General features: G+C 43.2%; 1 protein-coding gene across 7 annotated transcripts in view; it reads right to left on the minus strand.

Annotated features, from left to right (window-relative positions):
• ralgapa1 (Ral GTPase activating protein catalytic subunit alpha 1) overlaps nucleotides 1-27,003 on the minus strand; it is a 382,583-nt gene that overhangs the window by 221,185 nt on the left and 134,395 nt on the right. For 6 of the 7 annotated variants that reach the window (XR_010975714.1, XM_068039277.1, XM_068039282.1 and 3 more), the window contains 5 exons: nucleotides 23,887-24,103; nucleotides 16,639-16,812; nucleotides 11,742-11,894; nucleotides 11,187-11,380; nucleotides 2,781-2,879 (listed from right to left, as the gene is read on the minus strand). Coding sequence is in view for 6 of the 7 variants with exons in the window: in XM_068039277.1 (XP_067895378.1) it covers nucleotides 2,781-2,879; nucleotides 11,187-11,380; nucleotides 11,742-11,894; nucleotides 16,639-16,812; nucleotides 23,887-24,103 (837 nt within the window). In the remaining variant the exon portion in view is untranslated. The remainder of the gene's footprint in view (nucleotides 1-2,780; nucleotides 2,880-11,186; nucleotides 11,381-11,741; nucleotides 11,895-16,638; nucleotides 16,813-23,886; nucleotides 24,104-27,003) is intronic. The other variant, XM_068039283.1, reaches the window with a different exon arrangement.

Genomic DNA, 27,003 nt, shown 5'->3' on the forward strand with positions numbered 1-27,003 from the left:
TAATGGAATAAAACCTCCGAAGGTGCTTCAAAGGGGCATTATGAAGCAACATTGGACTCCGAGCCACATAAGGTGTCATTAGGGCAGATGGCCAAAAGGTTGGTCAAAGAGATAAGTTTGAAGGAGCATCTTAAAGGAGTCAAAAGAGGCAAAGTGGTTGACGGGGAATTCCAGAGCTTAGTGTCTAGTCAGCTGAAGGCACAGCCACTAATGCTGAAGCAATTAAAATCGGGGATGCTCAAGAAGCCAGAATTAGATGAGCACAGATGTCAGAGGGTTGCAGGGCTGGAGGGCATTACTGAGATAAGGAGGGACAAGACCATGGAGGAACTTAAAAACAAGGATGCGAATTTTAAGATTGAGGAGTTGCTTGACCAGGAACCATTGCAGGCCAGCGAGCACTGGGTTGATGGGTGAATGGCACTTTGGGAACTTGCTAACAGCTCAGTAATAAATGTTCCTAGAAGTGGCAAGGAGACTGTACCAGAATTTTAAGAAATCAAGCAATTGCAACTTGAAAGAAAAAAACCTGGGCCAGGATGGACATCACAACTGCTACTATTCACCAGCATAACAACTGTGAAACTGACAGCAACTTCTGGCATCTGCACATGCACAGTTAAAAGTGGAAATCCAAAAACTGCAGCCAGAGACTCCCTGGGCTGAATTTTACCGATGTGAAAGTTGGTGGCAAACCCGCTTCCACCTAGCCCGGGGATCCATCCTGTATTTTACGGATCCCCGGGCTTTAACCATCCCGAGGCGGGACCTCCACCCACTTGAGGGAGGAGGTCCCTCCTCAGTGAGCTGCCAGCCAATTAGTACCAGCAGAGTCACCGGAAGCGGTGGCCACTGCTGAGACTGCAGCCCAGCTGACACCAAGGAGCCTGGAGGGAAGGTAAGTTAAGGTTGCCTTACCAGGGGGATTGGTCCTTCCCTGGTGAGGCTGGAGTGCTCGTTTGGGGGGAAGGGGCATCTTGGGTCCCGGGGGTGGGTTGGAGGCGGGGGCGGCCCTCAATCGGGCACCTCCTGGGGTGCGGAAAGGCTGGCAGCTATCACTGGGTGACCTTTCACGTCCTCAGCATGCCCGCATGCCACGGGTAAAATACCCGTGGAGGTGGGCGAGGGCCCTTAAGTGACCACTTAAGGGCCTTGATTGGCCTCGGGCGGGTGGGCCATTGGCCACCCCCCACCCGACACTGTAGACGTGGCCGGAGGCAGAAGTAGGGTGGGTAGGCCTCCCACAGCCTCCCGCTCAATTTTACGCCGCCCCCACGCCACCATCCGACCCGCTGGGGTGGCATAAAATTCAGCCCCCTGCTCCGCCAGAGGGTGCACTGCTGGAAGTTCCCGCAGACAGAAATCATTGAACTGACAGGAAAGTCCCCTTTTACACTGTTAATATCGCTTTTAAAAAAAAGCCCCGAAAAAGTTACACCTTGTTAATGAGAGGTAACTGGGTGTTTTAACAGCATACTAAATCACAACGACTGCTGAAGAATTTCTCTAGCTCTAGAAAACTAATTTTATATTTGTACAATATCAAATTTTACCATGGTGATAATTTCATAGATTAATACATATTTAAAAGTTTGTTATTTCAGCTTCTTGTGTTTATGTCCTCAACTTTATTTCACTCTCTACATATATAAATATAAAGAATAATCCATGCATTTTACTTCCTAACAGAGAATTGTTCAATGTGATTGGTTGCTTACCCTGCTTTATGACATCACTATTGACTTAGTGCTAGATTCAAATTAATACCAGGGGAAGGTGAAATCCACACTAGAGATCGCTAGATCGTTGTGGGCAGGTTTCTTAAGAGGTCAGTGCGAGCATTATTGCTTTGCCACTGACCACAATATCCAGGCCCTGATAAATTCAACTTAAAGAATGAAGTCCTCAGGACTTCCCAAAATTAATTGCGTTTTATAGGGAAACACATTGGATAACTTGCACAGAGCAGGGTACCACTAATAGCAAAAGTGACTGACCTGTGAATTTATTTGTGGTGGTATTGGCAGAGAGATAAATGTTAAAGACTTGCATTTTTTTTTTAACCTTAGAAGGTTTTGCAGTCAATTAAGTACTTTTGAAGTGGTGACTGTTCTAGTGTAGGAAATACAGCAGCTAATTTGCACAAAGCAAAGCTGCCAAAGAGCAATGTGATAATGATCAGATAGTCTGTTTTAGTGGTATTGATGGAGGGATAAATATTGGTCACGACACTGGGAAAAGCTTCCCTATCCTTCTGTTAAAAAAAAACTGAAGTTTTTTTATGCCAATCTGAGAGGGCAGATGGGACCTTGGTTTAATGTCTAACCTGAAAAACGGCACCTCTGACAGTACAGCACTGGCGTGTCAGCCGAGATTTTGTGCTCAAGTCACTGGAGTTAAATTTGACCCCAAAACCTTCTGACTCAGAGGCGTGAGTGCTACCATCTGAGCCACAGCCAGGACACCGTAGAGAACTTCCGTACTCTTGTTAGAAAATTGCTATGAATCATTTATGTCCACCTGAGGAGCCATATGGTTTAATATCTCATTTGGAAGATAACACTTCTAATAGTGCAGTGCTTTGGAAGTACTGCATTGAACATATGCCTTTTAATTTAGAGGTGAGAGTGCTACCACTAAGCCAAGGCTAAAAATTAGTGAAAGCATGGCATGAAATTTCTGAATGCATTGAAGATTCATTCGGTACATGTATTTATTGATGGAAATAGAAATGCAAAAAAATAAGTCACTCATCTTTTAGGAACAACATCTTAACTTACCTTAAAAAGCCAAGGAGTTAGAATTCGGAGAGGTGGTATCAAAACTGGAGGAGGTGGGGAGGTCTGATTGTCTATTGTAATTCCAAGATTATCTCTCACCTTGAAAGAAACAAAGTTGTTTTGACAAAATAATCTAAAATGTGGTTTAAGAAGACATTATCTAAATGGAAACAATTCACAAAGTAAGGAGTTCAAGATTAATACTTTAGGTAAAAATTACATTTATTTACTAAATGTATAAAGAGTCTATGGCTAAATGCTAAACGTTTACAAACCATGCTATTTGAAATTTATATGGTAACAATTTGACTTGTGATGTACTGGTACAACTTAAACAATAAATGGAACACAGGAATTGGTAGAAGACAAAAGACCACGGTCCATCTCGTTCACCATTTACCATCCTGGTTGTCATTTGATACAATGATAATGCAGTTGTTGATTAATCAAGGCAATTAATCTCTATCAATTCACGTTAAACAGACCCAGTCAGGAGTTGAGGACCACCCCACCCCCCCCACCCACCCCCACCACCACCACCCACCCCAGTGGTGGAAAGCTTTGGTAACCATAGGTCCAAGCATGCTATATTTACCATATGCCATGTCTTCAATTATTTATATATTGTACCTCAAAATATTTTCTGAAAGAAATATATCCACGTTGCATTTGAATATATCAATACTATCTGCTTCCACCACCTCCCCAAGGAGCCTGTTCCATGGATTTACCATGCATGAACTGAAATTATGTTCACAGATTAGCTCTGAATTCACTCCTACAAGTGGAGGCAGAGTCCTCTGGTTGTACTATTGTGGAGGTATCAATAGCATCATCTACAGTACTGACCTAACCCAATTACTGATGCTCAATTCCATTTCTGTCAGAACAACTCAGCTCCAGACCTCATCATTGTCTTACTCTAGACATGGATTACTAGAATTAAATGCTAGAGGAGAGTTGAGAGCAACTGTCTTATCAAGATGGCATTTAGCCAATAATGACATTAAGAAACCTAATAAAACTGAGATTAATGGGAGCAATAGACAAAAAACTCTACTATTTAGACTAATATTAGATACACGGAGGGAAATCACTGCAGCCTCAGAACATTGTTGCAAAAGTTGCAGTGCTCTTAACCCAACCTCCTTCATCTACTACTTTGTCATATGTGGTGCTATTCACTGACTACTTCACAGTATTTTGCTCCATTCAGAATGCCTCCAACAATGAAGCTGCTTATGCAACACCATGGCAGAACTTTGGGCAACAACTAGGCTTGGACTGACAAGTGGCAGTAACATTTGTACACAGTAGGTGCCAAGCAATGGCCATCTCAGACAAGAAAAGCCCTACCATATCCTCCTTATCTTCAACTGCACCACTACCATCATCTTGGGGTCACTGCTGACTAGAAGCTTAACTTGATCAACCATAACCTGAGTGTGTGTGGTGGAGGCAGATTCAACCGTGGCTTTCAAAAGAGAATAGGAAAATGAGAAAAAAAAATGCAGGGCTACAAAGAAAGAGGGGAAAGGAATAGCTGAGTTGCTTTAGAGAGCTGGCATGGACATGACGGGCAAAATGGCCTCCTTCTGTGCTGTAACCACTGTATGATTTTATAACAAGACTGGTACAGGAGCTGGACACTCGGTGATAAGTGGCTTACCTCCTGACCCCTGAATACCTCTCTACTCTCTTCAAGGTTGAAATCAGGAATGTTAAATAGGATGCTCACTTTTTGTCTGGATGGGTGCAGCCAAGAAACACTCAGGAAGTATATTATCCAGGACAGATGAGTGTGCAATCAGCACCAGTATCCACCCTGTCCATCACTGGTGCACTATAGCAACAGTATATACTGTCAACAGTATGCTCTGCAGTAACTCATTAAACTAACTTCACTGGACTTCCTAGTCCTTGGAACTCTACCATTAAGCAGAACAAAAGCAGCAAACATTGTAGATCATCACCTGCAAGTTATGCACTATCCTGACTTCGACATGCATCACAGTTCCATCATTCTTCGCTCGGTCAAAATGTTGAAATACTCTTAACTGAAGCTAGCACCATCACCACTAGGTTTGCAGCATATCAAGAAGATCCACCATCACATCCGCATGGCAACTAAAAATGGACAATAAATGTGGCCTTGCCAGCATCGTCCACAACTCAAGAATGCAGAAACAGCAACCAAAATTCCTCTTCTGATTGCTATCCCTGCTTGATGTGGATGAATGGATGTCAGGTGAACATAAGGAAACCACATAAATAATAGAAACATAAGCAATATACCAGAGGGTTCCAATTATACCACATTCCAGCAAAAAGGCAAGGTGTCAGTCAATGCTCTTCCTTCCATTCTTCCTAAAAGGCAGAGTGGAAGAAAGAACAAATTTCAAGAAAGCCTCATCAACATTCAAGCATTACATCATACAGCCTTCATTGAGAGAAGTAATACGCTACAAGTTGGAAACTTGCAGCCTTAAGTGAATGGAAGGTACCGTTGCTGCAAAAAGAGAAAGGGTGAAAAATAAGTTTGTAACAATGTCATATTCCTCCTATCCGTTACAGGAAAACTTAACGAATTCTTTATTAACAATGTGCCTAAACTACAATGCAAATTTATAACCAGGTAGATCCAAGAAATATGACTCTATGCATATCTCAGTAGACCTAACCAAGGTTTTCACAAAATGAGGTTACAGTGCCTCTGACAATTTCTAATCGAGTTTGGTTCCATACCCAAGTTCACCAACATTGGAAGTCAACTGCAGACAGGGATGATGGGTAGAGTAATAGCCATTGAAGAAGTCTCAAATTTGTTCTTGAAAAGGTGTAAAGTAAGGCTGTTCTTAGCATTCATCCTTTTCAGACTATTTTTATAGCCGCTTGCAAGGATGTCACCATTAACCCAGACACCAAGTTTGCATCAAGGTTCGAAACAAACTGAAAGCTCTTCAATCCAACAAAGACCAAAAAGTCAGAAAGCTCTTTTTGTTGATGACTGCGTCCAAAGTGTTAGGTCATTATGGGCTGGATTTTGTGTTGGAGGTGGGACTTCTGGCGCCAGGCCGAAAAGGCTGGGGAAAGCCCGCTTCTGTCTTCTCGTGCCCCCCCCAATCCTCCGGTCTTTTTAAATCTAAGTTTCAGGAGCTGGGATCCCTGCCCCTTTAAAGACAGGGATCCCTGCCCCTTTAAAGACAGGGATCCAGTCTCCAAGAGCTGCCAGCCAGAGGGCTGGCATCTCATCAGCACCACTGGGAGCATTTGCTACTGCTGATACAGCAGAGGCCTTGGACCCAGGTCCAGCCCTGGACCTCAGGTTAAGTGAGGCAGGGTTGCCAGGGCCAGTCTGGGAGGCTCCGTCGAGGGGGGGGAAGGGGGTGATTGCGCCGTTCAGGGAGGGGGGGGTCCTGGGGGATAAACTGGTTCCCAGAAGGGATCTTCCGTGAGCCACAGATTGCCCACGGAGGAAGAAGAACGCCCCCCCCACCCCACTTCCGCCCAAGCCCGCAGGGAAGGCGCCTCGTGTTACAAGGCATCCTCCCCGCATGGCAGAAGCACACTGCCCCGCCACTGGTAAGATCCAAGTGACAGTAGAAGAGGCCCTTAATTGGCTGTTAATAGGCCACTTAAGGGCCTCAATTGGCCTCTGGGCAGGAAGGCTGCCCACAGCTTATCTCGCCCCGGGAAGATCGCTTGGCGAAGGGCCCTGCACCCTTCCCCCACCACCTGTCGCGATACTCCATGCCCATCTGCCTCAGGGGGCCACATAAAATCCCAGCCTAGATAACACTTTGAAGTCTCAACAACAACAAAAAGTATGGACTTATAAGTTAGAACAAAATCAAAGTTTAGCACCAGCCAACATCCCACTATCTGAACCCTGAAACGAGTGATGGTATGCAATGGAACCGAATACTATCTCGCACACACGTGATGTACTTTCCACTAATTCAAGAATTGACCAACGAGCATCATTTTGTATCAAAAAGGCTAGCTCAGTTTTCAAAAGAGCAAGGAAGTGATTGTGGAATTAGCTGGTCATCAGTCTGAAGATAAAAATAAAAGTTTACTATACAACCATGATTATTTTTACAATACTGCTACATGTGGTAATATATACTGCAGTTAAAATGATTCTGTCACAAGCCTGGATAACGACAGAAAATACCATAGGACATAAAACATGATGGACTGGAAATATGGGCAAAATGCACAGTGACAGGTTGTCCAAAGCTGTCTTTTAGTCAGTCAAAAGGCAGCAAATGCTCACAGGATGACCAGCAAAAGCACTGCAAGGAAATACTGAAAAGCAACCCAACAGGTTGCCTTATTTGCATAGTCTTGGAAAAACCATTCTAAAAGCCATAGAATTGCAACCTGCAAGAGCTTCAAATCATTAAAATGTCTGATCTACCAAAAAAAAGCAAACAAAAATGTACAAAACTTAGCCTCCAGTCAACCTATTATGTAAATCATGTTTTTTCCAAAAATATACTTTATTCATAAAAATTTGCAAAGAAATTACAGAACAGTTCAAATTTGACATTTGGGAAAGTGCAATAGAGATCAGATTCCTTCCATTTTATATGCAATGTACATTTGCACAACATCGCAAAAACATTTTTGATTATGTAGATAATGTGACCGAGCATGTGTGCCATATGTTGAATTAGTCACCTTTGAGACCATAAACACAGTTGACTCCATCTCCAACAGTGACGGTTAGAGTCAATGTCAGTCACAAAATAACAGCCACCACCCCACTCCATAAATATTTTATATTTCTCCACAAGCCCAAATACCTCCATTATCCTGGTACAAGCCTCCCACATTTAAAGCACAAACACATTTTATTGCATTGTAAGACAGTAAGGTCCCACATCAGGTGCTATATTAGAATGCTATCCCAACCTGCTGCAGCTCCCTTCCCTTTCGCTATAGCTTTCAGTTATCCATGTTCCAAGCTTAGCTTGAACTGGTTCTGGCTCTAAGGTAGTTTCTGCTTTCTCCTATTCCATCAGAGCTGAAAACTAAATATTGGTGATGTACACAAGCAAGCAGACAAATGTTTCAACTGGCTTTTGAGATTAATTGAATAAATCTGGAATAAAAATCTGGTATCATTAATGGTGACCATGGATTGTAGTTAAAACCCATCTAGCTCATTGATACCCTTTAAGAAAACTTGCCATCCTTACCCAGTCTAGTCTGCGACTCCAGATACAAGGCAAAGTGGTTGATTCTACACAGTTGTATCAAACCACTATAAAAAAACTAATAGAACTGGACAGACCAACCAGCATCCAACTCTGCACCAGATATGACAAGGACACACCCAGCCCAGTCAACCCTGCAAAGCCCTCCTTGTTACATGGATCCAAGCCAAATTGTGAAAAATTAAGCTGGACACAGATCCTTTCCTTGCGAGTCAGTTTATTCACAGAATGCAGCATTACATACCTCTGCCTCCAGCTTTTTTCTCTCCCCACTGCCCGCACCCCCCCTTATCCCAGCAGACACTCTCTATATCCGCCGAGTCCTCAATTAAACAATACCATTCATGTATGTATCTTCAATAACATAACTAATCTGCCATTAACACTCCTCACCAACATCTGGGGACTTGACAAAACTGGGAGAGCTGTGCACAGACCAGTCAAGCAACAACCCAAAAGTCACACTCAATCACATTTTACAGCCAATGCCCCAGGCTCCTCCACCAACAATCATGCAAAAGCAAAATACTGCAAATGCTGTAAATCTGAAATAAAAACAGAAAATGCTGGAAACACTCAGTAGGTATATGTGGAATGTGTTTCAGGTTGATGACCTTTCAAAATTGATTAATCTCTAATTTTATTATCCTCCATCAATGTCCCTGGGTATGGCCTGCCCCCAGAGATATAATGGTATACAGTTGGGAGGGAGTGGCCCTAAGAGTTTTCACCTTTGAATTCGAACCCCATTAAGTCTCATGGTAGAAGGCCAAACATGGGAAAAGAAATCTCCTGCTGATCATCACCCATCACCCTCCCTCAGCTGATGAATCAGTACTCCTCCATACTGAATATCACATGGAAGAAACACCAACAGTAACAAGGGTACAGAACATTCTGAGTGGGGGACTTCAATGTCCATTACCAAGAGTGGTTGGGTAGCAACACTACTGACCAAACTTGCAGAGTCTTGAAGAACATAGCTGCCAGACTGTGCCATAAAGGAAAAATTGACTTAACTTCTTTCTCACCAATCTACCTGGCACAGATGCATCTGTTCATAAAGGCACTGCACAGTCCTTCTGGAGACAAAAGCCCATTTTTACACAAAGTACATCCTCCATTGTGTTGTGTGACATAACCACTGTGCTGAATGGGATAGGTTAAGAATAGATCCAGCAGCTCAAAACTGGGCATCCATGATCTGGAACCTCATGGAACCTGGCATATTCCTCACTCTACGACAGCCATCAAGTTGGGGCACAATGAGGACTGCAAATGAGTATGCCAACAGCAGCACCAGGCGCACCGAAAAAATGAGGTGCCCATCTGGTAAAGCTACAACCCAGGGATACATGTATACTAAACAGAGGAAGCAGCATGACAGACGGAGCAAAGAGATCCAACAACCAACTGATCAGATCAATCTCTGAAATCCTGCCATGTCCAGTCGTGAATGGTGAAGGACAATTTCACAACTAATGGGAGGTGGTGGCTATAGGAAAATCCAATCCTCAAATGACGGTGGAACCCAGCATGTCAGTGCAGAAGACAAGGCTGAAGCATTTGCAACCATCTTCAGCCAGGAGTGAGAAGTGGATGATACATCTCAGCCTCCTCCTGAGGTCCACAGCATTACAGAGGCAGTCTTCAAGCCAATTCAATTCACTCCACGTGATATCAAGAAGTGGTTCAGCACTCTGGATATAGCAAAGGCTATGGGCTCTGGTAACATCTTGGTTGTAGTACTGACGATTTGTGCTCCAGAGCTCTTGTAGCCAAACTGTCCCAGTACAGCTATAACACTGGCATACCCGACAATGTGGGAAATTGCTCAGGTATGTCCTGTCCACAAAAAAAACAGTACAAATCCAAACCAACCAATTACCGACCCTTCAGTCTATTCTCAATCATCAGCAATGCGTTGGAAGGTTGACAGTGCTATCAAGTGGCACTTACTTAACCTGTTCAACGATGTTGAGTTTGGGTTCCAGCAGGAGCGCTCAACTCCAGACCTCATTACAGCCTTGGTCCACACATGGACAAAAGAGCTGAATTCTAGTAAGGTGAGGCGAGACGAGACTGACTGTCCCTGACATCAAGAACGTTTGCTGATGATTGCAGTGCTCGGCTCCATTCGCAACTTCAGATAATGAAATACCTGCATGCAGCAATACCCGGACAACATTCAGGCTTGGGCTAGTAAGTGGCAAGTAGCATTTGTGCCACACAAATGGCAGGCAATGAGCATTTCCAACAAGAGTGTCTTATCACCTACCCTTGACATTCAATGGCATTTGGATTGCTGAATCCTATACCATCAACATCCTGGGGTCACCAATGACTAGAAACTTAACTGAACTAGCCACAGAAAAACTGTGAGTGAAAGAGCAGGTCCGAGGCTGGGTATTCTGTGATGAGTGACTCACTTCCTGACTCTCCAAAGCCTTCCCACCATCTACAAGGCACAGGTCAAGAGTATGATGGAACTCTCTCCACTTGCCTGGATGAGTACAGCTTCAACACTCAAGGAGCTTGACATCATTCAGGACCAAGCAGCCAGCTTGATTGGCACCCCATCCACCATCTTAAATATTTAATCCCTCCACGAACAGCGCAACATGGCTGCAGTGTGTACCATCTACAAGATGCACTGCAGCAACTCACCAAGGCTTCTTCAACACCTCCCAAACCCATCACCTCTACCACCTGGAAGGACAAGGGCAGTGGGTGCATGGGAACACCTCTAAGTCACACACCACCCTGACTTGGAAACATATTGCTCTTCTATCACGGTCATTGGGACAAAATCCTGGAACTCCATACGTAACAGCACTGTTGGTATTTTCACTACACAGACTGCAGTGGATCAAGGCGGCGGCTCACCACCACCACCTCGACCAGTTATCGATGGGCAATAAATGCTGTCCTTGCCAGCGAAGCCCACATCCTATGAATGAATATAACAAAAAATTCAACCTGCTTCTGTAAAATTAAAACTTTATCTACTCAACCTTGGATTCATAACATAATTTTTAATATATAAATCGCTGCTGTGTGCTACTTTTTAAAAAAAATGTATTTATCCAGGATAGACGCAAGGTCAAAAATCACTTAGGTGGAAAGTTGATTCCACAGTAGCACTGCTAACCATTGGAGACAACATTAGTTAACTGCTTACCTTGGCCAAATTCTGCCATAGTTCACATAAATAGTCAAAGACTTGTGCATGAATTTCAGGATCCTTAATGCAGTTGACATCTCCTAAAATGCCAAGCATTCGTCTCCACATAACTGTAGCAACATCTTCATGCCATCCTTTGAGACTTCCTCCTGCCATCACACTGCAATCTTCATTTGGAAACTCACTATTTTCTGCTCAATACAACATTTCAAGTTATAAAACTGGCAATGCACATTATAATTCTCAAAATTTAAATTCAATCTCAGAACGTATACAAAAAGATTAATACATTTTATTTCCCAAAAATAACACATAGAACAGTGCCAACGCAATATGAATTGCACCAAGCTCTTGTACTCAAATAAAAATGATCACGCAATAGCTTCTTTACTGAGTGTCTTGTCTTACCAGTCAAACATCTCATACAAAAGGTAGGTATATACATGTTATTTAATATGTTTTATGTTAGCAGTTTCCTTTGTAGGATCAAGACTAAAACTTTGGAACATGCTACATATTCAACTTCAAATGAATTAACTGTGCAAGTAATACCCAAGTCATCAGGAGTTTGCAAGACTGAATGGTGCAGTTTTTCCTCCAGCGGTAAGTCTTTTTGTTCCACATGATCAACATTCAAAGTGGATGGAGAGGGTGTTTGAGATCTTGAACATGCGCTTGAGTGGGTTGGAGAAGCACTTTCAGAGCCTAAAGAATTAAACAAGACTACAGTAACTGAGAAGACTACAATAGGAGACAAAAACAAATTGAAAACAAGGCAATATCACTTGGTAATAACACAAAGCACATACAAGCACCCATAAAAAACATTAAATGTCCAAACTACATAAATTAACAACTATGCTGGACTGCAGTGTACGCATATAATCTAGAACAGTAGTCAAAATACTGGCAGGACAAGTTCCATTTTAAGACCCTCTCATTTTCTTTCAATTTCAAGACTATTTGCGGACAGAATTTTCTGGCGTGAATCTCTCAATCCATTTTACTTTATTCTCAAGAAATGCAGTTTTCATGAATGTCACTCGTGCAGAAAATTGAACTATTGTGTGCAAGTTCAGTGGAAATAGTCCGCTCGCCCATCTTGGGACATGTTCGCCAGTCTGTATATTTGATGAATACTGGTCTTAACAAAATATTCTTCAATAAATAAAAATAAAATACTGCAAATGCTGGAAATCTGAAATAAAAACAACAAATGCTGGAAATACTTAGCAGGTCTGGCAGCATCTGTGGAGAGAGAAGCAGAGTTAACATATCAGGTCAGTAACCTTTCATCAGAACTGGCAAAGGTTAGAAATGTAATAGGTTTTAAACAAATAAAGCGGGGGTGGGGCAAGCGATAACAAAAGGCAAGGTGTTGATAGGACAGGGTCACGGAGAACAACTGACCAGAAGGTCATGGAGCAAAGGCAAACGGTATGTTAATGGTGTGCTGAAAGACAAAGCGTTAGTGCAGAGAGGGTGTTAATTGACAGAAAAATGAACAGCCCTGGCCCAAAGCTCAAACATAAAAAAAGTGGGCAGGCACATGGTAAAAAAAAAAATGAATGATGAAACAAATTAAAATAAAAAACAAATTAAAAAAGAAAAAAGAAAAACTAAAATAAAAAGGGGGGCCCGTCATGCTCTGAAATTACTGGACTCAACGTTCAGTCCGGCAGGCTGTAGCATGCCTAATCGGTAAATTAGATATTGTTCCTCGAGCTTGCGTTGGTGTTCACTGGAACACTGCAGCAAACCCAGGACAGATATGTGGGCATTAGAACAGGGGGGGTGGGGGGGGGGAGGGGGGCTTGAAATGGCAAGCAACTGGAAGCTCAGGGTCATGCTTTTGGACTTAGCGGAGGTGTTCCGCAAAGTGGTCACCCAATCTGCATTTGGTCTACCCAATTTGTGAGCAGTGAATACAGTATACTAAATTGAAAGAAATACAAGTAAATCGCTGCTTCACCTGAAAGGAGTGTTTGGGGCCTTGGATAGTGACGAGAGAGGAGGTAAAAGGGCAGGTATTACATCTCCTGCGAATGCGTGGGAAGGGGACGAGGCGTTGGGAGTAATGGAGGAGTGGACCAGGGCATCGCGGAGGCAACGATTCCTTTGGAATGCTGACGGGGAGGGAAGGGGAAGGGAAGATGCGTTTTGTAGTGGCATCACACTGGACATGGCGGAAATGGCGGAGCAGGATCCTTTGGATGTGGAGGCTGGTGAGGACGAGGGGAAACCAGTCACGGTTCTGGGAGGGGAAGGGGCAAGGGTAGAGGTGAGGGAAATGGGTCGGACACTGTTGAGGGCCCTGTCAACCACAGCAGGGGGGTGGAATTGAGTAAAAAGGAAGACATATCAGAAGTGCTGTCGTGGAAGGTTCCATCATCAGAGCAGATGCGCAGAGAAGGAGAAACTAGGAGAATGGAATGCAGCCCTTATAGGAGGCTGTGTGGAGTTTGCAAGTTCTCCCTGTGACCGTGTGGGTTTCCGCCAGGTGCTCCTGTTTCCTCCCACAGCCAAAGACTTGCAGGTTGATAGGTAAATTGGCCATTGTAAATTGCCCCTAGTGTAGGTAGGTGGTAGGAGAATTGAGGGAAGGTGGGGATGCGGTAAGGAATATGACATTAATGTTCTTTGGCCTCCTTATGCTCGAGAGACAATGGGTAAGCGCCTGGAGGTGGTCAGTGGTGTGTGGAGCAGCACCTGGAGTGGCTACAAAGGCCAATTCTAGAGTGACAGGCTCTTTCACAGGTGCTGCAGAAAAATTTGTTTGTCAGGGCTGTTACACAGTTGGCTCTCTTCTTGCGCCTCTGTCTTTTTTCCTGCCAACTACTAAGTCTCTTCGACTCGCCACACTTCAGCCCCGCCTTTATGGCTGCCCGCCAGCTCTGGCGAATGCTGGCAACTGACTCCCACGACTTGTGATCAATGTCACAGGATTTCATGTCGCGTTTGCAGACGTCTCTAAAGCGGAGACATGGACGGTTGGTGGGTCTGATACCAGTGGCGAGCTCGCTGTACAATGTGTCTTTGGGGATCCTGCCATTAATGTAGGATTAGTATAAATGGGTGGTTGATGGTCGGCACAGACTCGGTGGGCCGAAGGGCCTGTTTTAGTGCTGCATCTCTCTAGGACTCTATGAGGCAGGGTGTGAAGAAATGTAGTCGAGGTAGCTGTGCGAGTCAGTGGGCTTATAATGAATATTAGTAGACAGCCTATCCCCAGAGATGGAGACAGAGAAGTCGAGGAAGGGAAGGGAAGTGTCAGAAATGGACCATGTAAAGGTGAGAGAAGGGTGGAAATTGAAAGCAAAGTTGATAAAGTTTTCCAGTTCAGGGCGGGAGAAGGAAACGGCACCAATACAGTCATCAATGTACCGGAAAAAGAGTTGGGGGAGGGGGCCTGAGTAGGACAGTAACAAGGAATGTTCAACATATCCCACAAAAAGACAGGCATAATTAGGGCCCATGCGGGTACCCATAGCAACATCTTTTACTTGAAGGAAGTGAGTGGAGTTGAAGGAGAAATTGTTCAATGTGAGAACAAGTTCAGCCAGGCGGAGGAGGGTGGTGGTGGATGGGGACTGGTTGGCCCTCTGTTCAACGAAGAAGCGGAGAGCCCTCAAACCGTCCTGGTGGGGGAGGGAGGTGTAGACAGATTGAACGTCCATAGTGAAGAGACGGCGGTTAGGGCCAGGAAACTGGAAATTGTCACAATGACTTAGAGCGTCAGAAGAGTCATGGATGTAGGTGGGAAGAGTCTTGACTGGGGAGAAAAGAGAGAGTCAAGATAAGAATTAAATTCAGTGGGGCAGGAACAGTCTGAAACAATGGGTCTGTCAGGAAATTCTGTTTGTGGATTTTAGGAAGGAGGTAGAAGCGGGCTGTCCGGGTTGCGCAACTATGAGGTTGGATGATGTTCCCTGTAGAGGGAAGATCTCCAGAGATGAGGTCAGTGATAGTCCTGTGGACAGTAGCTTGATGTTCGGTGGTGGGGTCATGGTCTCGGGGGAGGGAGGAAAAAGTCTCAGAGTTGGCGCTAAGCCTCTGCAAGGTAGAGCATCACCCTTGTCTGCAGGTTTGATGACAATGTCGGGGTTAGACCTGAGAGAATCGAGTGCAGCAAGTTCAGAGAGGCACAGGTTAGAGGGAGTGAGGGGGGTGGGGTGCAGAGAAATTGAGACAACTGATGTCTCACCAACAGTTTTCAATGAAAAGATATAGAGTGGGTAAGAGGCCAGAAATATTCTTCAAATATCTACAAAAACACAATCTATCCTACTTCCAAAAGAGCAAGCAACAGTGTTGGCATCATGTAATTGAGAGCAATAAGGCAGAGGGATTCTACTGATAAGTGTACATTTCTATTTTTCTATACTGGAAGGCAACACAATCCAGCCCACAGATTTCTCCATAACCAAAAGTCGTCACTGCAACTGAATTAATAGAGGATGCACTGTTGCAGGTAATCTCCCCAGAAGATGGACTGTTCACCCAGAGCACAGGGCTCAATTTAGCAGCCTTTTCCAAAACTGATTTACAACGAACAGGCAAGCAATTCGATATTTTGCCCGTTTACTCCCATACTTATATTCGGCTACACCAACGTCAATGCGCGTTCCAAAATGGTCAATACTACTGTATGAATGCAGTCTCCAAAATTCTGCTTTTTTAAAAAAATATAAAGTGAAAGCAAAGCTGTTTACATTGTTTTGTTCACTCTCATCGCCTTCCGTTATACATTTTCCTGACCGAATAAAATAATTTACTTCCTCCTATTTCAGAGATTTTACTCCAGATGTCAGGGCAAGTAATCTATTCCCAAGAATGTATCAAAAGACGACCAGCAACAATTTGCTACAATAATTTCATCCTATATAGTGAAGTGATATTGGAAGCCAACTGGATCGGGCACACAGTTGACTGGGAATACTGAATCTGCACAGTTCCATTGTGCAGCATGTTGACTCTTGAAATTTCAATGCCTGCTTTTCTCTGGAACAATTCAATCACCAACACGGATAATATTCCTCCTGTTCTCTTGAATTGGTAAAATGGTAGGACAACTGCATGCATGTTGCCACTCCTTCATTTGTCGCTGGGTCAAAATCCTGGAACTCCCTATCAAACAACACTGTGGGTGTGCCATCACTACATGGACTGGAGTAGTTCAATAAGGCCACTCACCACCAGCTACTCCAGAGCAATTAGGGATGGGTAATAAATGCTGACCTTGACAGTGATGCCCACATCCCATTAATAAAAAAAAAATACTTTTATACAATACTGGAAAAATACTGCAACTTTTTTTTAAACTACAAAAAAAGAGTAGCAAGATTAAAAATGAATGCTCTCTAAACTAAAGACAAGAGAAGGAATAGAATAAGACTGTGCTAATATATCAACAGCTTACTTTTATCTTTCCTCAGGAAGCACAACACACCTGTGATTGTAACTGTGTCAGCAGAAGTGGTCTGCAGATTGAGGCTGCTAGTTTCGGAATCAATCTGCATGGCAGTTAAATTCGCCAATTCTTGCTCCCCATCAGTTTGCCATGGTGGTCCTAGATCTGCTTCAGTGTATACAGTAGAAATGGTTTCACTGCCAAAGCTAAAGCCTATAACAAAACCAAAAATGACGAATATTATGAACCCCCTTTTTAAGCAAAAGAAATCCCAGGGAAGCATGATTGCGAAGGTTGTGCAAACCATTAAAAAAAAACTTGAACTTTAGAGATGCAAAAGAAAGTAGGAACTAAAAATGAATACAAAAGTGTTTGCGAAAGTTGATTTTGCTTTTATAGAACCAAAAATCATGTACAAAAATAAACAAAGCAGCTCAGCTGGTATTCTGAACATACAAAGGTCCATTCTGCCAGCCCAATGAGTATTCTCTTTAAAAATGTTCATGTTTTAGCAACTTTGTTTATCCAATTTTTTTTACTTTCTATTGTTTCCTTATTGCAGACAATTAGATCAAGTTTTTTTTGGAGGGAGAGATGAAAAGCAAATGAAGGGAACTACCAGAAGAATACTAATGTTCTAGCAGCAAGCTTTTAGAAAACCAGTTGCACAATTGACATATAGGCAGTTCAGCATATCATTGAGAACAGATAAACAGAGAAGCAGATGCTAAACTCCTTAACTGGAAACTGAGTGAAGTTTGAGACTAGCAGAATTGGGGAAAAAATATTCTTGAAACTAATTTACGTAATACAGATTTTCTTTAATTTCTGCTACAGTAGTTAAGTTACATTATATGTAATGAACTGAACCATTAGACTTGAGAAACTGGCTAAATACCTATCAGCTGCATTTGGAAAAAATGTCAAAATGCACCTCAGCATCTGTGTAAAGTAACCCTATGATGTTGCACATGATCTCTGTTCACACACCCTATAAAAGCACCAGGAACTGAAGCATTGTGCCAGTTCATTCTGACCTGAAATAAGCAAGCAGAAACAAACTAGCAAATCCCAAGACCGATAACACCACAAGGCCAGAGGAAACTCTTCAGTAAGATCTTGTGGAAGATGCAGATTACTTGAAGAATGAATAATTATCCTATTTCTCCCTATTTTAGCTTTCTATGCATACTTTGAATATGCCAAAGTAATACCAGTTTATGGAGGGACTTGGGTGATGGTAGGTCCTTGCAGAGAAATCATATAAATTGCTGCCACAGATCTGACGGATATAATTGCATGCAGCAGTCAAATCTGGACAAAGCTAGATCAAATATAGAGTGCGTTTGAATTACTTTATGTAGTAACTTCTCAAATATCAATCATAACCTTACAGAAGTGCTCTCGAAGCAGCAATGAAATGATCGTGAACCTACCCTTGCACAGAAAACACTCAAGCCTCTATTTAGCTATTCACTGTTGCGACGCCAGATTTGGGTGGATAATAGCAAACACACTGACTGTCAGACTTCTAAAATTGCTTTACCTGAGACAAACAGTAACCTGATGCTTTGAGCTTCTAAAATAATGAAAATGTCTTTCTTCAGATTGGTGTGGCAGTAGACAAAAGCAAACAGAACCTTAGAAAAGTTAAGGCACAGAAAAAGGCCATTCTGCCCATCATGTCTGCGCCAGCTGAAAAAGCTAGTTGCCCAATATAATCCCACCTTCCAGCACTTGGTATTCTGAAATATCCCCTTAAATGTCTGCCACTGCATCTCTTCAGCCTAATTTGCCAGTTCACTTTAGCTAGCTGTGCTTTCATGCCCTCATAATTGCTCTTATTTAAGTTTAAAATACTCATCTTGGACCCTGAATCTTTGGTCAAATATTCTACCCTTGGGATGTTTATCATGGTGTCTTCCTGTTCCCCAAGTAGAGACTTCCATTCTGAGCTGCTTGTGCAAATGAGAGAAATTCTGTTAAAAAATTGTTGGTGATTGAACAACTGCACTCAGGAGACAGATTGCAGCATTTCTCAAGCTTTCATTCAAAATATCTGCATTAGGGTTGGGAAAATGATGCTTTAACCTCAATAGGAATACAGCGGTATAGTAGTTATTTTAATGAACTAGTTTAATCTAGAGGCCTGGACTAATGATCAGAAAATGAGAGTTCAAATCCCACAACAGCAGCTGGGAAATTTAAATTCATTAATTAAATAAATATGGAATTAGAAGTTCGTGTCAGCAATGGTGACATGAAACTACTGGATTGTTGTAAAAACTCAGCTAGTTCATTAATGTCCTTTAGAGAAGGCAACCTACCATTTTACCCAGTCTGACCTGCGAGACCCAGACCCACAGTAATACGTTTGACTCTTAAATGCCCTTTGAAATGGCCTAGCAGCAACTCAGCTGTAAAGGGATAGGTAATAAATGCTGGGCTTGCCAGTGCTGCCCACATCCTGTGAATTAACAAACAAATCCAATCTTTGGATAGAAATTTTATGGCACAGGAGGCCACCATTTGGCAAATCGTGTCTTGTGCCTGCCAAACAAGAGCAATACAGCCTATTCCCACTTTCCAGCTCTTGGCCCGCAACTTTGTAGGTTACAGCACTTCAAGTGCGTGTCCAGGTATTTTCTGAATGCAATGAGGGTTTCTGCTTCTACCACCCTTTCAGGCAGTGAGTTCCAGACCCCCACCACCCTCTGAGTGGAAAAAAATTCTCTTCAATTCCCCTTTAATCCTTCTGACAATTACTTTAAATTTATGTCCCCAGTTATTGATCTCGTGAATGGAAGCAAGTCCTTCCTATCCACTGTATCCCAATCCTTCACAATTTTGCACACCTCAAATAAATCTTCTAAATGGTTCTCTATAGCTTTTCTTTAAATTTCACTTTCCATCAATTCAAATTAACGTAAAATTATACAAGATGATTAGTGCATTTTATCATATAGGTAAGCTATGAAGCTAATCTATTAGGTGGCTTTTATATTCTGGTTGACGACCTCCATTCCAGTTTAACCTTTCTAATCTCAGATTTTGTTTCTTCTGATGTTTTAGTTTTTGTTAACTCTTTTCACACCAGTTCCAATCTTTCAGATGTTTTGAAGCGATCAATTCTGCTTTATCATCTGTTAATCTTTGTTAATCATTCTTACGCACAATACCGTGTTTCCATTCATATTGAATGTGCTTTCATCATACCCTCTGAAAGCAATAGTTTTAAAAAAGCCAAGCTCCTTATTCATAATAATGAACATTGTTTGCTTACATTTAATATAGTTGTCAGCAATGGAAGCATTGTTTGCGTTCTACAGTCCATTCTAGCAATGTGTGTGCTGGCAATACCACACCATCTTTAGGTATGTTTGATAGTCATGCAGGGCTCGATTGCAGCTTAACCAGTTGCTTTCAACAAGTTTCTTTGCAATTTCCCCTTCAAGTATTTATCCAGTTCCCTTCTAAAAGTTACTACTGAACCCGCTGCAACCATCCTTAACGGTAGTGCGCTCCAGATCACTTCGAAACTACTTAGGCCATAGCTAGAGTGCTGCATGCAGTTCTGGTCACAGTATTAAAGGAAAGATGTGATCGCACTAGAGATGGCACAGAAGAGGTATATGAGGATCTTTCCAGGAATGGAGAATTTTAGCTATGTGGAAAGACTGGGGTTGTTTTCTTTGGAACAGAGAAGGCTGAGAGGAGAAATAACAGAACTGCATAAAATTGAGGGGACTAGATAGAGTTGATAGGAAGGACCTAATCCCCTTAGTAGAGGGCAATAACCAGAGGACATAGATTTTAAATAATCAGCAAAAAGATTAGAGTAGAATTGGAGAAAGTTTTGCACCCACAGGGTGGTGGGGATCTGCAACTGACCATCTGAAAAGGTGCTTGTGCAGAAATCGTCACTGCAGTTAAAAAACAAATTCTCAATCTGCACTTGATGTGCCAAAGCACACAGTGTTATGGACCAAGAACTAGAAAGTGGGATTAGGCTGGATAGCTCTTTTTTGGTTGGTACAGACACAATAGGCCAAATGGCCTCCTTCTGTGCTGTAAATTTTCTATGTTTCTTACTGCATTAAAAAAAAATTCCTCATCTCACTTTTTTTGGGAATTACGTTAAATCTCTGCTCCTCTGGTTATCAACTCTCTTGCCAGTGGAATCAGTTTTGCACCATTTACTCTATCAGAACCACATGTAACAATGAACACCTATTAAAATCTCCCTTAACCGTCTCTGTTCGGAGAACAACCACAACTTCTCCAGTCTTTCCACATTTGTCCTATAATCCCATGATGTACGGAAGGATATTGCAAAAAATTACAAGACTTTGTGAAAAGTTTTTGGAAATCTAGTTGAGGGAATCAAAAGATCCAAGCAAAGTACTATTGCATATTTGCTGGAAAGTCTGCATCAAGAATCTGCTGGCTCTCAGATAGTCAGATGCGCCTAGAATTTGTTTAAGATCAGGAAAAATTGAATAGGCCACAGATATTGAGGAGGTTGTTGGTGATTTCAATGTATATTGCCCTAGAATTACCAAACACATTCTCTGGGGCGGGGTTGTGGTTGTAATTGGTTCACTTTGGTTTAGCTATCTATCTGGATTATATGTATGGGTGTGCAGTTTCTGTGGGAAAACACCTTTGACCACCGATCCATCAGGCAGTGGTCTGCACGGAACGTTCTCAATTCCTACGGGAAAAGGAGATGGAAGATCCTGTCGGATGGTTCCCCGAGCAGACCGCCAAAGTCATTTGGCGGAATGCCTCATCACCAGAACTTTCAAACACGCACCAAGATGTAGCTTGGCTGGTGGTGAGAAGGGCCCTCCCCGTCAGATCCTTCTTGCACGCCCGAAGTCTCGCCCCCTCCGCGCAATGCCCCCGCGGTGGCTGTGGTGGTGAAGAGACGGTTGCCCACCTCCCCCTGGAATGTGTCTTTGCAAAGCAGGTGTGGAAAGAGATACAGTGGTTTTTGTCGCGGTTCATCCCAAGCAGCTCTGTAATACAGGATCTGTGCTCTACTGGCTGTTCCCAGGGACGCACACCGAGACAAACATCAACTGCTGCTGGAGGACTATCAATTCGGTGAAAGACGCCCTTTGGTCTGCCCGAAACTTGCTGGTCTTCCAGCGCAAAGAGTTGTCCACCACCGAATGTTGCAGACTGGCACATTCCAAGGTCCAGGACTACGTGCTGAGGGACGCACTAAAGCTTGGGGCAGCCGCAGCAAAGGCTCAATGGGGAAAGACCACAGTGTAAGGTCCCCCCACCAAGCTGAACTGAGGGGCTGGACCCATGGGAAACCCCTCGAACTGTATCGGGAAAATTTTCATTTGCTGTAAATGTAAAAATGTAATTGGCATGACAAATGTGAAATGGAAGGGTTGTGAAGCAACTCATGATTGTATTGAAGGAAACTGATCTCCCTTGCAATGTTTGTATTTTTTGGTGCTGTTTGAAACTGTTTGGCAATGTATTTTTTTTTTTTTACAGATTTTCATGAAGTATATTTTGGAAATAAAAAAAAATGTATGGGTGTGTACTTCCAAAGATACTCAGTACTGATGAAGCTTTAATGTCATTCTAGATGCAGCCACAATCACCTGCTTGCAATTGTGGCTCTGCATTGATTGCCTTTACCTTATATGATAGTCAGGAGTGTGAAGGAATACTCTCCACTTGCCTGGATAGGTGCAGCTTCAACACACAAGAAGCTCAACACCATCCAGGACAATGCAGCCCGCTTGATTCGCACCCCATCCACCACCTTCAACATTCACTCCCTTCACCACCGACGCACAGTGGCAGCAGTGTGTACCATCTACAAGATGCACTGCAGCAACTCACCAAGCTTCCTTCGACAGCACCTTCCAAACCCACGATACCATCATCTGGAAGGACAAGGGCAGCAGATGCATGTGAACACCACCACCTGCAAGTTGCCCTCCAAGCCACACCCCATCCTGACTTGGAACTATATCACCATTCCTTCACTGTCACTGGGTCAAAAATCTTGGAGCGCTACTCCCAACAGCACTGTTGGTGTATCTACACCCCAAGGACAGCAGCGGTTCAAGAAAGCAGCTCACCACCACCTTCGAGGGCAATTATGGATGGGCAATAAATACTGGCCCAGCCAGCGACGCTCACATCCCACGAATGAATCAAGAAAAAGCATTGGCGAGTTCAGTCTCAAACAGTACAACAAGCACGGGCTGGCTCAGGTTTCACCTCAATTTACACTGCTGATTCCCAGGTATTAAATGCTGCTATGAATGCTTGGCAACCAACAACCAGGAGTTGCCAGACACATTAACCTCAGTAACTCCAGTTTCAATATATGGCTGCCTAGAGAATGCAATACATTTTCTAACAGAACAGCTTTCTAATTTGATCTACTGCTGTGGAGATTAAAGGCTTTGTCCCAATACAAAAGAGGTACAACCCGGGGAACACAATGCAACCTTTTAAGTTAGAGAAAAATAATAGGTGACTGGTACAATAGTACAGCTCCTGGAGATATATAGGACACAGAAATCATAGAACGGTACAGCCCAGAAGGAGGCCATTCAGCTCATAGTGTCTGCACCACATAGAGACCTACATGCAGTACTGCTTCTTTACATCAGGATGACAATTTTATATGCGTACTAAGCACATAGTTTAGCCAGATTCCATTAAGCTTGGCTTGACTCCTATTGTATGCACAGGATGCTTAGGTGACTGATATAATTTTCTCTTTCATTTTTGGCATGGAGAGTGAACATCAAGCACTGACAGATGCTATAACAGGACAAGATGCATGGTGAAATCTCTTCCATTCTGTCCTAATAATAAGTGCTTTAACCCAATTTGAGAAGTGCACCCCATGAACTATTATTAATGTTTGCACATCAAAATGGCCTTTTTGAATGAGCTGGCAGCGCAGAGTTCAGTAAATGTCCCAGGTGTATAATAGTACACTTGTTTTGCATTATAAATTACTGTACTGTGACTTGCCATAAAAATGATTTGGTACATTAAATAGCTCAGTGAGAGAGAAGACCCACAATCCATCAATCTGGGGTAAATTTGGTCTCCACTTCCAGAGGTGAAAGAATGTTCACAACATCTCAATTCAAAATCAAACCAAAGCTGCAGTTATTTACTTTGAAAAGCAACATTTATTTCAGGAGGTACAGTAAGTGATGCAGCGTTAGGAATATCAATCAATCAACACACCTCAAAACTTGACCAGAAATACCAGAATGGGAATATACTTACTCTCAAATTTTCGTCCATCATATTGAAAAGCATTGAAAGAATCCGAATGGCTGTCAGAACTAACGAGATCACTGCTTCCAGCACTGGCTGGAGAAGTCCATTCTGATGGGACGCCTGGATCATCTACTGGCCGTGTCTGATTCTGTCCATTCAACAAATCAGGAAGGTCTTTTGGCACTTCCAAACTACCAGGACTGCTTCCTCTTCTCAAAACATTCTAGTACAAAAAATAAAATTACTTTTTTATCCCCCTTAAGCATATCAAATTGATGCAGCCTGAATGGTTTAATTATGTTATAGTTAAGGGTGGAAGTGTATCTAAGAAAATAATTTGTTTGATAATCAATCTGTGAAGTGCCTTGGGACATTTTACTACATTAAAAAGGGTTATATAAATGCAAGTAGTTGTTACTGATACTTTAACCTGCTTTAATTGTAACAATTTGCACCATCAGCTGGTTATCAACTAACTACATGACTTCCTGATTGAACTCATACCGTAAGTCCTCAAGGCAGCATTGTTGCAGAAATTCTCAAATAAATTTGTAAAAGCAATGCATGGAACTAAATTAGTTTCTAACAAAACAACACTGATCCACGGATCAGTGGATGGGGTAGCTGTTGAACAGGCAGATACAGAGTGCAGAGATTCTGTGAGGAAGGTTAGACAGTTGTCAGGACAAAGTTGCAGCCAGTATGATGGGTTGAAGTGTGTCTATTTTAATGCAAGAAGAGTCAGGAATAAGGGTGATGAACTTAGAGCATGGATCAGTACTTGGAGCTACGATGTTGTGGCCATTACGGAGACGTGGATATCTCAGGGGCAGGAATGGAGGTTGGATGTTCCGAAATTTAGATGTTTCAAAAGGAATAGGGAGGGAGGTAAAAGAGGTGGGGGAGTGGCACTGTTAATCAGGGATAGTATCACAGCTGCAGAAAGGGAGGTCGTCGAGGAGGGTTTGTCTACTGAGTCATTATGGGTGGAAGTCAGAAACAGGAAAGGAGCAGTCACTTTGTTGGGAGTTTTCTATAGACCCCCCCAATAGCAACAGAGACATGGAGGAACAGATTGGGAGGCAGGTTTTGGAAAGGTGCAGAAGTAACAGAGCTGTTTTCATGGGTGACTTCAACTTCCCTAATATTGATTGGAACCTCCTTAGTGCAAATAGTTTGGATGGAGCAGTTTTTGTCAGGTGTGTCCAGGAAGGTTTCCTGACTCAATATGTAGATAGGCCGACTAGAGGGGAGACTATGTTGGACTTGGTGCTTGGCAACGAACCAGGCCAGGTGGCAGATCTCTCGGTGGGAGAGCATTTCAGTGATCGTGATCACAACTCCCTGACCTTTACTATAGTCATGGAGAGGGACAAGAGCAGACGGGATGGGAAAATATTTAATTGGGGGAGGGGGAATTACAATGCTATTAGGCAGGAACTGGGGAGCATAAATTGGGAACAGATGTTCTCAGGGAAATGCACGACAGAAATGTGGAGGTTGTTTAGGGAGCACTTGCTGCGACTGCTGGATAGGTTTGTCCCGATGAGGCAGGGAAGGGATGGTAGGGTGAAGGAACCTTGGATGACAAGAGATGTGGAACAGCTAGTCAAGAGGAAGAAGGAAGCTTACTTAAGGTTGAGGAAGCAAGGATCAGACAGGGCTCCAGAGGGTTACAAGGTAGCCAGGAAGGAACTGAAGAATGGACTTAGGAGAGCTAGAAGGGGACATGAAAAAGTCTTGGCGGGTAGGATTAAGGAAAATCCCAAGGCGTTCAACACTTATGTGAGGAACAAGAGGATGGCCAGAGTGAGGGTAGGGCCGATCAGGGATAGTGGAGGGAACTTGTGCCTGGAGTCGGAGGAGGTAGGGGAGGTCCTAAATGAATACTTTGCTTCAGTATTCACTAGTGAGAGTGACCTGGTCGTTTGTGAGGACAGCGTGGAACAGGCTGAAATGCTCGAACAGGTTGAGGTTAAGAGGGAGGATGTGCTGGAAATTTTGATTGATATGAGGACAGATTAGTCCCCGGGGCCAGACGGGATATACCCAAGGATATTACGGGAAGCGAGGGAAGAGATTGCTGCGCCATTGGCGATGATCTTTGCGTCTTCACTGTCCACTGGAGTAGCACCGGATGATTGGAGGATGGCAAATGTTGTTCCCTTGTTCAAGAAAGGGAATAGGGATAACCCTGGGAATTATAGACCAGTCAGTCTTACGTCGGTAGTGGGCAAATTATTGGAGAGGATTCTGAGAGACAGGATTTATGATTATTTGGAAAAGCATGGTTTGATTAGAGACAGTTAACATGGCTTTGTGAGGGGCAGGTCATGCCTCACAAGCCTTATTGAATTCTTTGAAGATGTGACAAAACACATTGATGAAGGAAGAGCAGTGGATGTGGTGTATATGGATTTTAGCAAGGCGTTTGATAAGGTTCCCCATGGTAGGCTCATTCAGAAAGTAAGGAGGCATGGGATTCAGGGAAAGTTGGCTGTTTGGATACAAAATTGGCTGGCCCATAGAAGTCAGAGGGTGGTAGTAGATGGAAAGTATTCAGCATGGAGCTCGGTGACCAGTGGTGTTCCACAAGGATCTGTTCTGGGACCTCTGCTCTTTGTGATTTTTCTAAATGACTTGGATGAGGATGTGGAAGGCTGGGTTAGCAAGTTTGCCGATGACACGAAGGTTGCTGGAGTTGTGGATAGTGTGGAAGGCTGTTGTAGGTTGCAACGGGACATTGACAGGATGCAGAGCTGGGCTGAGAAGTGGCAGATGGAGTTCAACCTGGAAAAGTGTGAAGTGATTCATTTTGGAAGGTCGAATTTGAATGCGGAATACAGGCTTAAAGACAGGATTCTTGGTAGTGTGGAGGAACAGAGGGATCTTGGGGTCCATGTCCATAGATCGCTCAAAGTTGCCACCCAAGTTGATAGGGTTGTTAAGAAGGCGTATGGTCTGTTGGCTTTCATTAACAGGGGAATTGAGTTTAAGAGCCGCGAGGTTATGCTGCAGCTCTATAAGGCCCTGGTTCGACCACACTTGGAATACTGTGTTCAGTTCTGGTCGCCTCATTATAGGAAGGATGTGGAAGCTTTAGAGTGGGTGCAGAGGAGATTT

Source organism: Heterodontus francisci, chromosome 9 (assembly GCF_036365525.1).
Source record: "Heterodontus francisci isolate sHetFra1 chromosome 9, sHetFra1.hap1, whole genome shotgun sequence".
NCBI classification, from domain to species: domain Eukaryota; kingdom Metazoa; phylum Chordata; class Chondrichthyes; order Heterodontiformes; family Heterodontidae; genus Heterodontus; species Heterodontus francisci.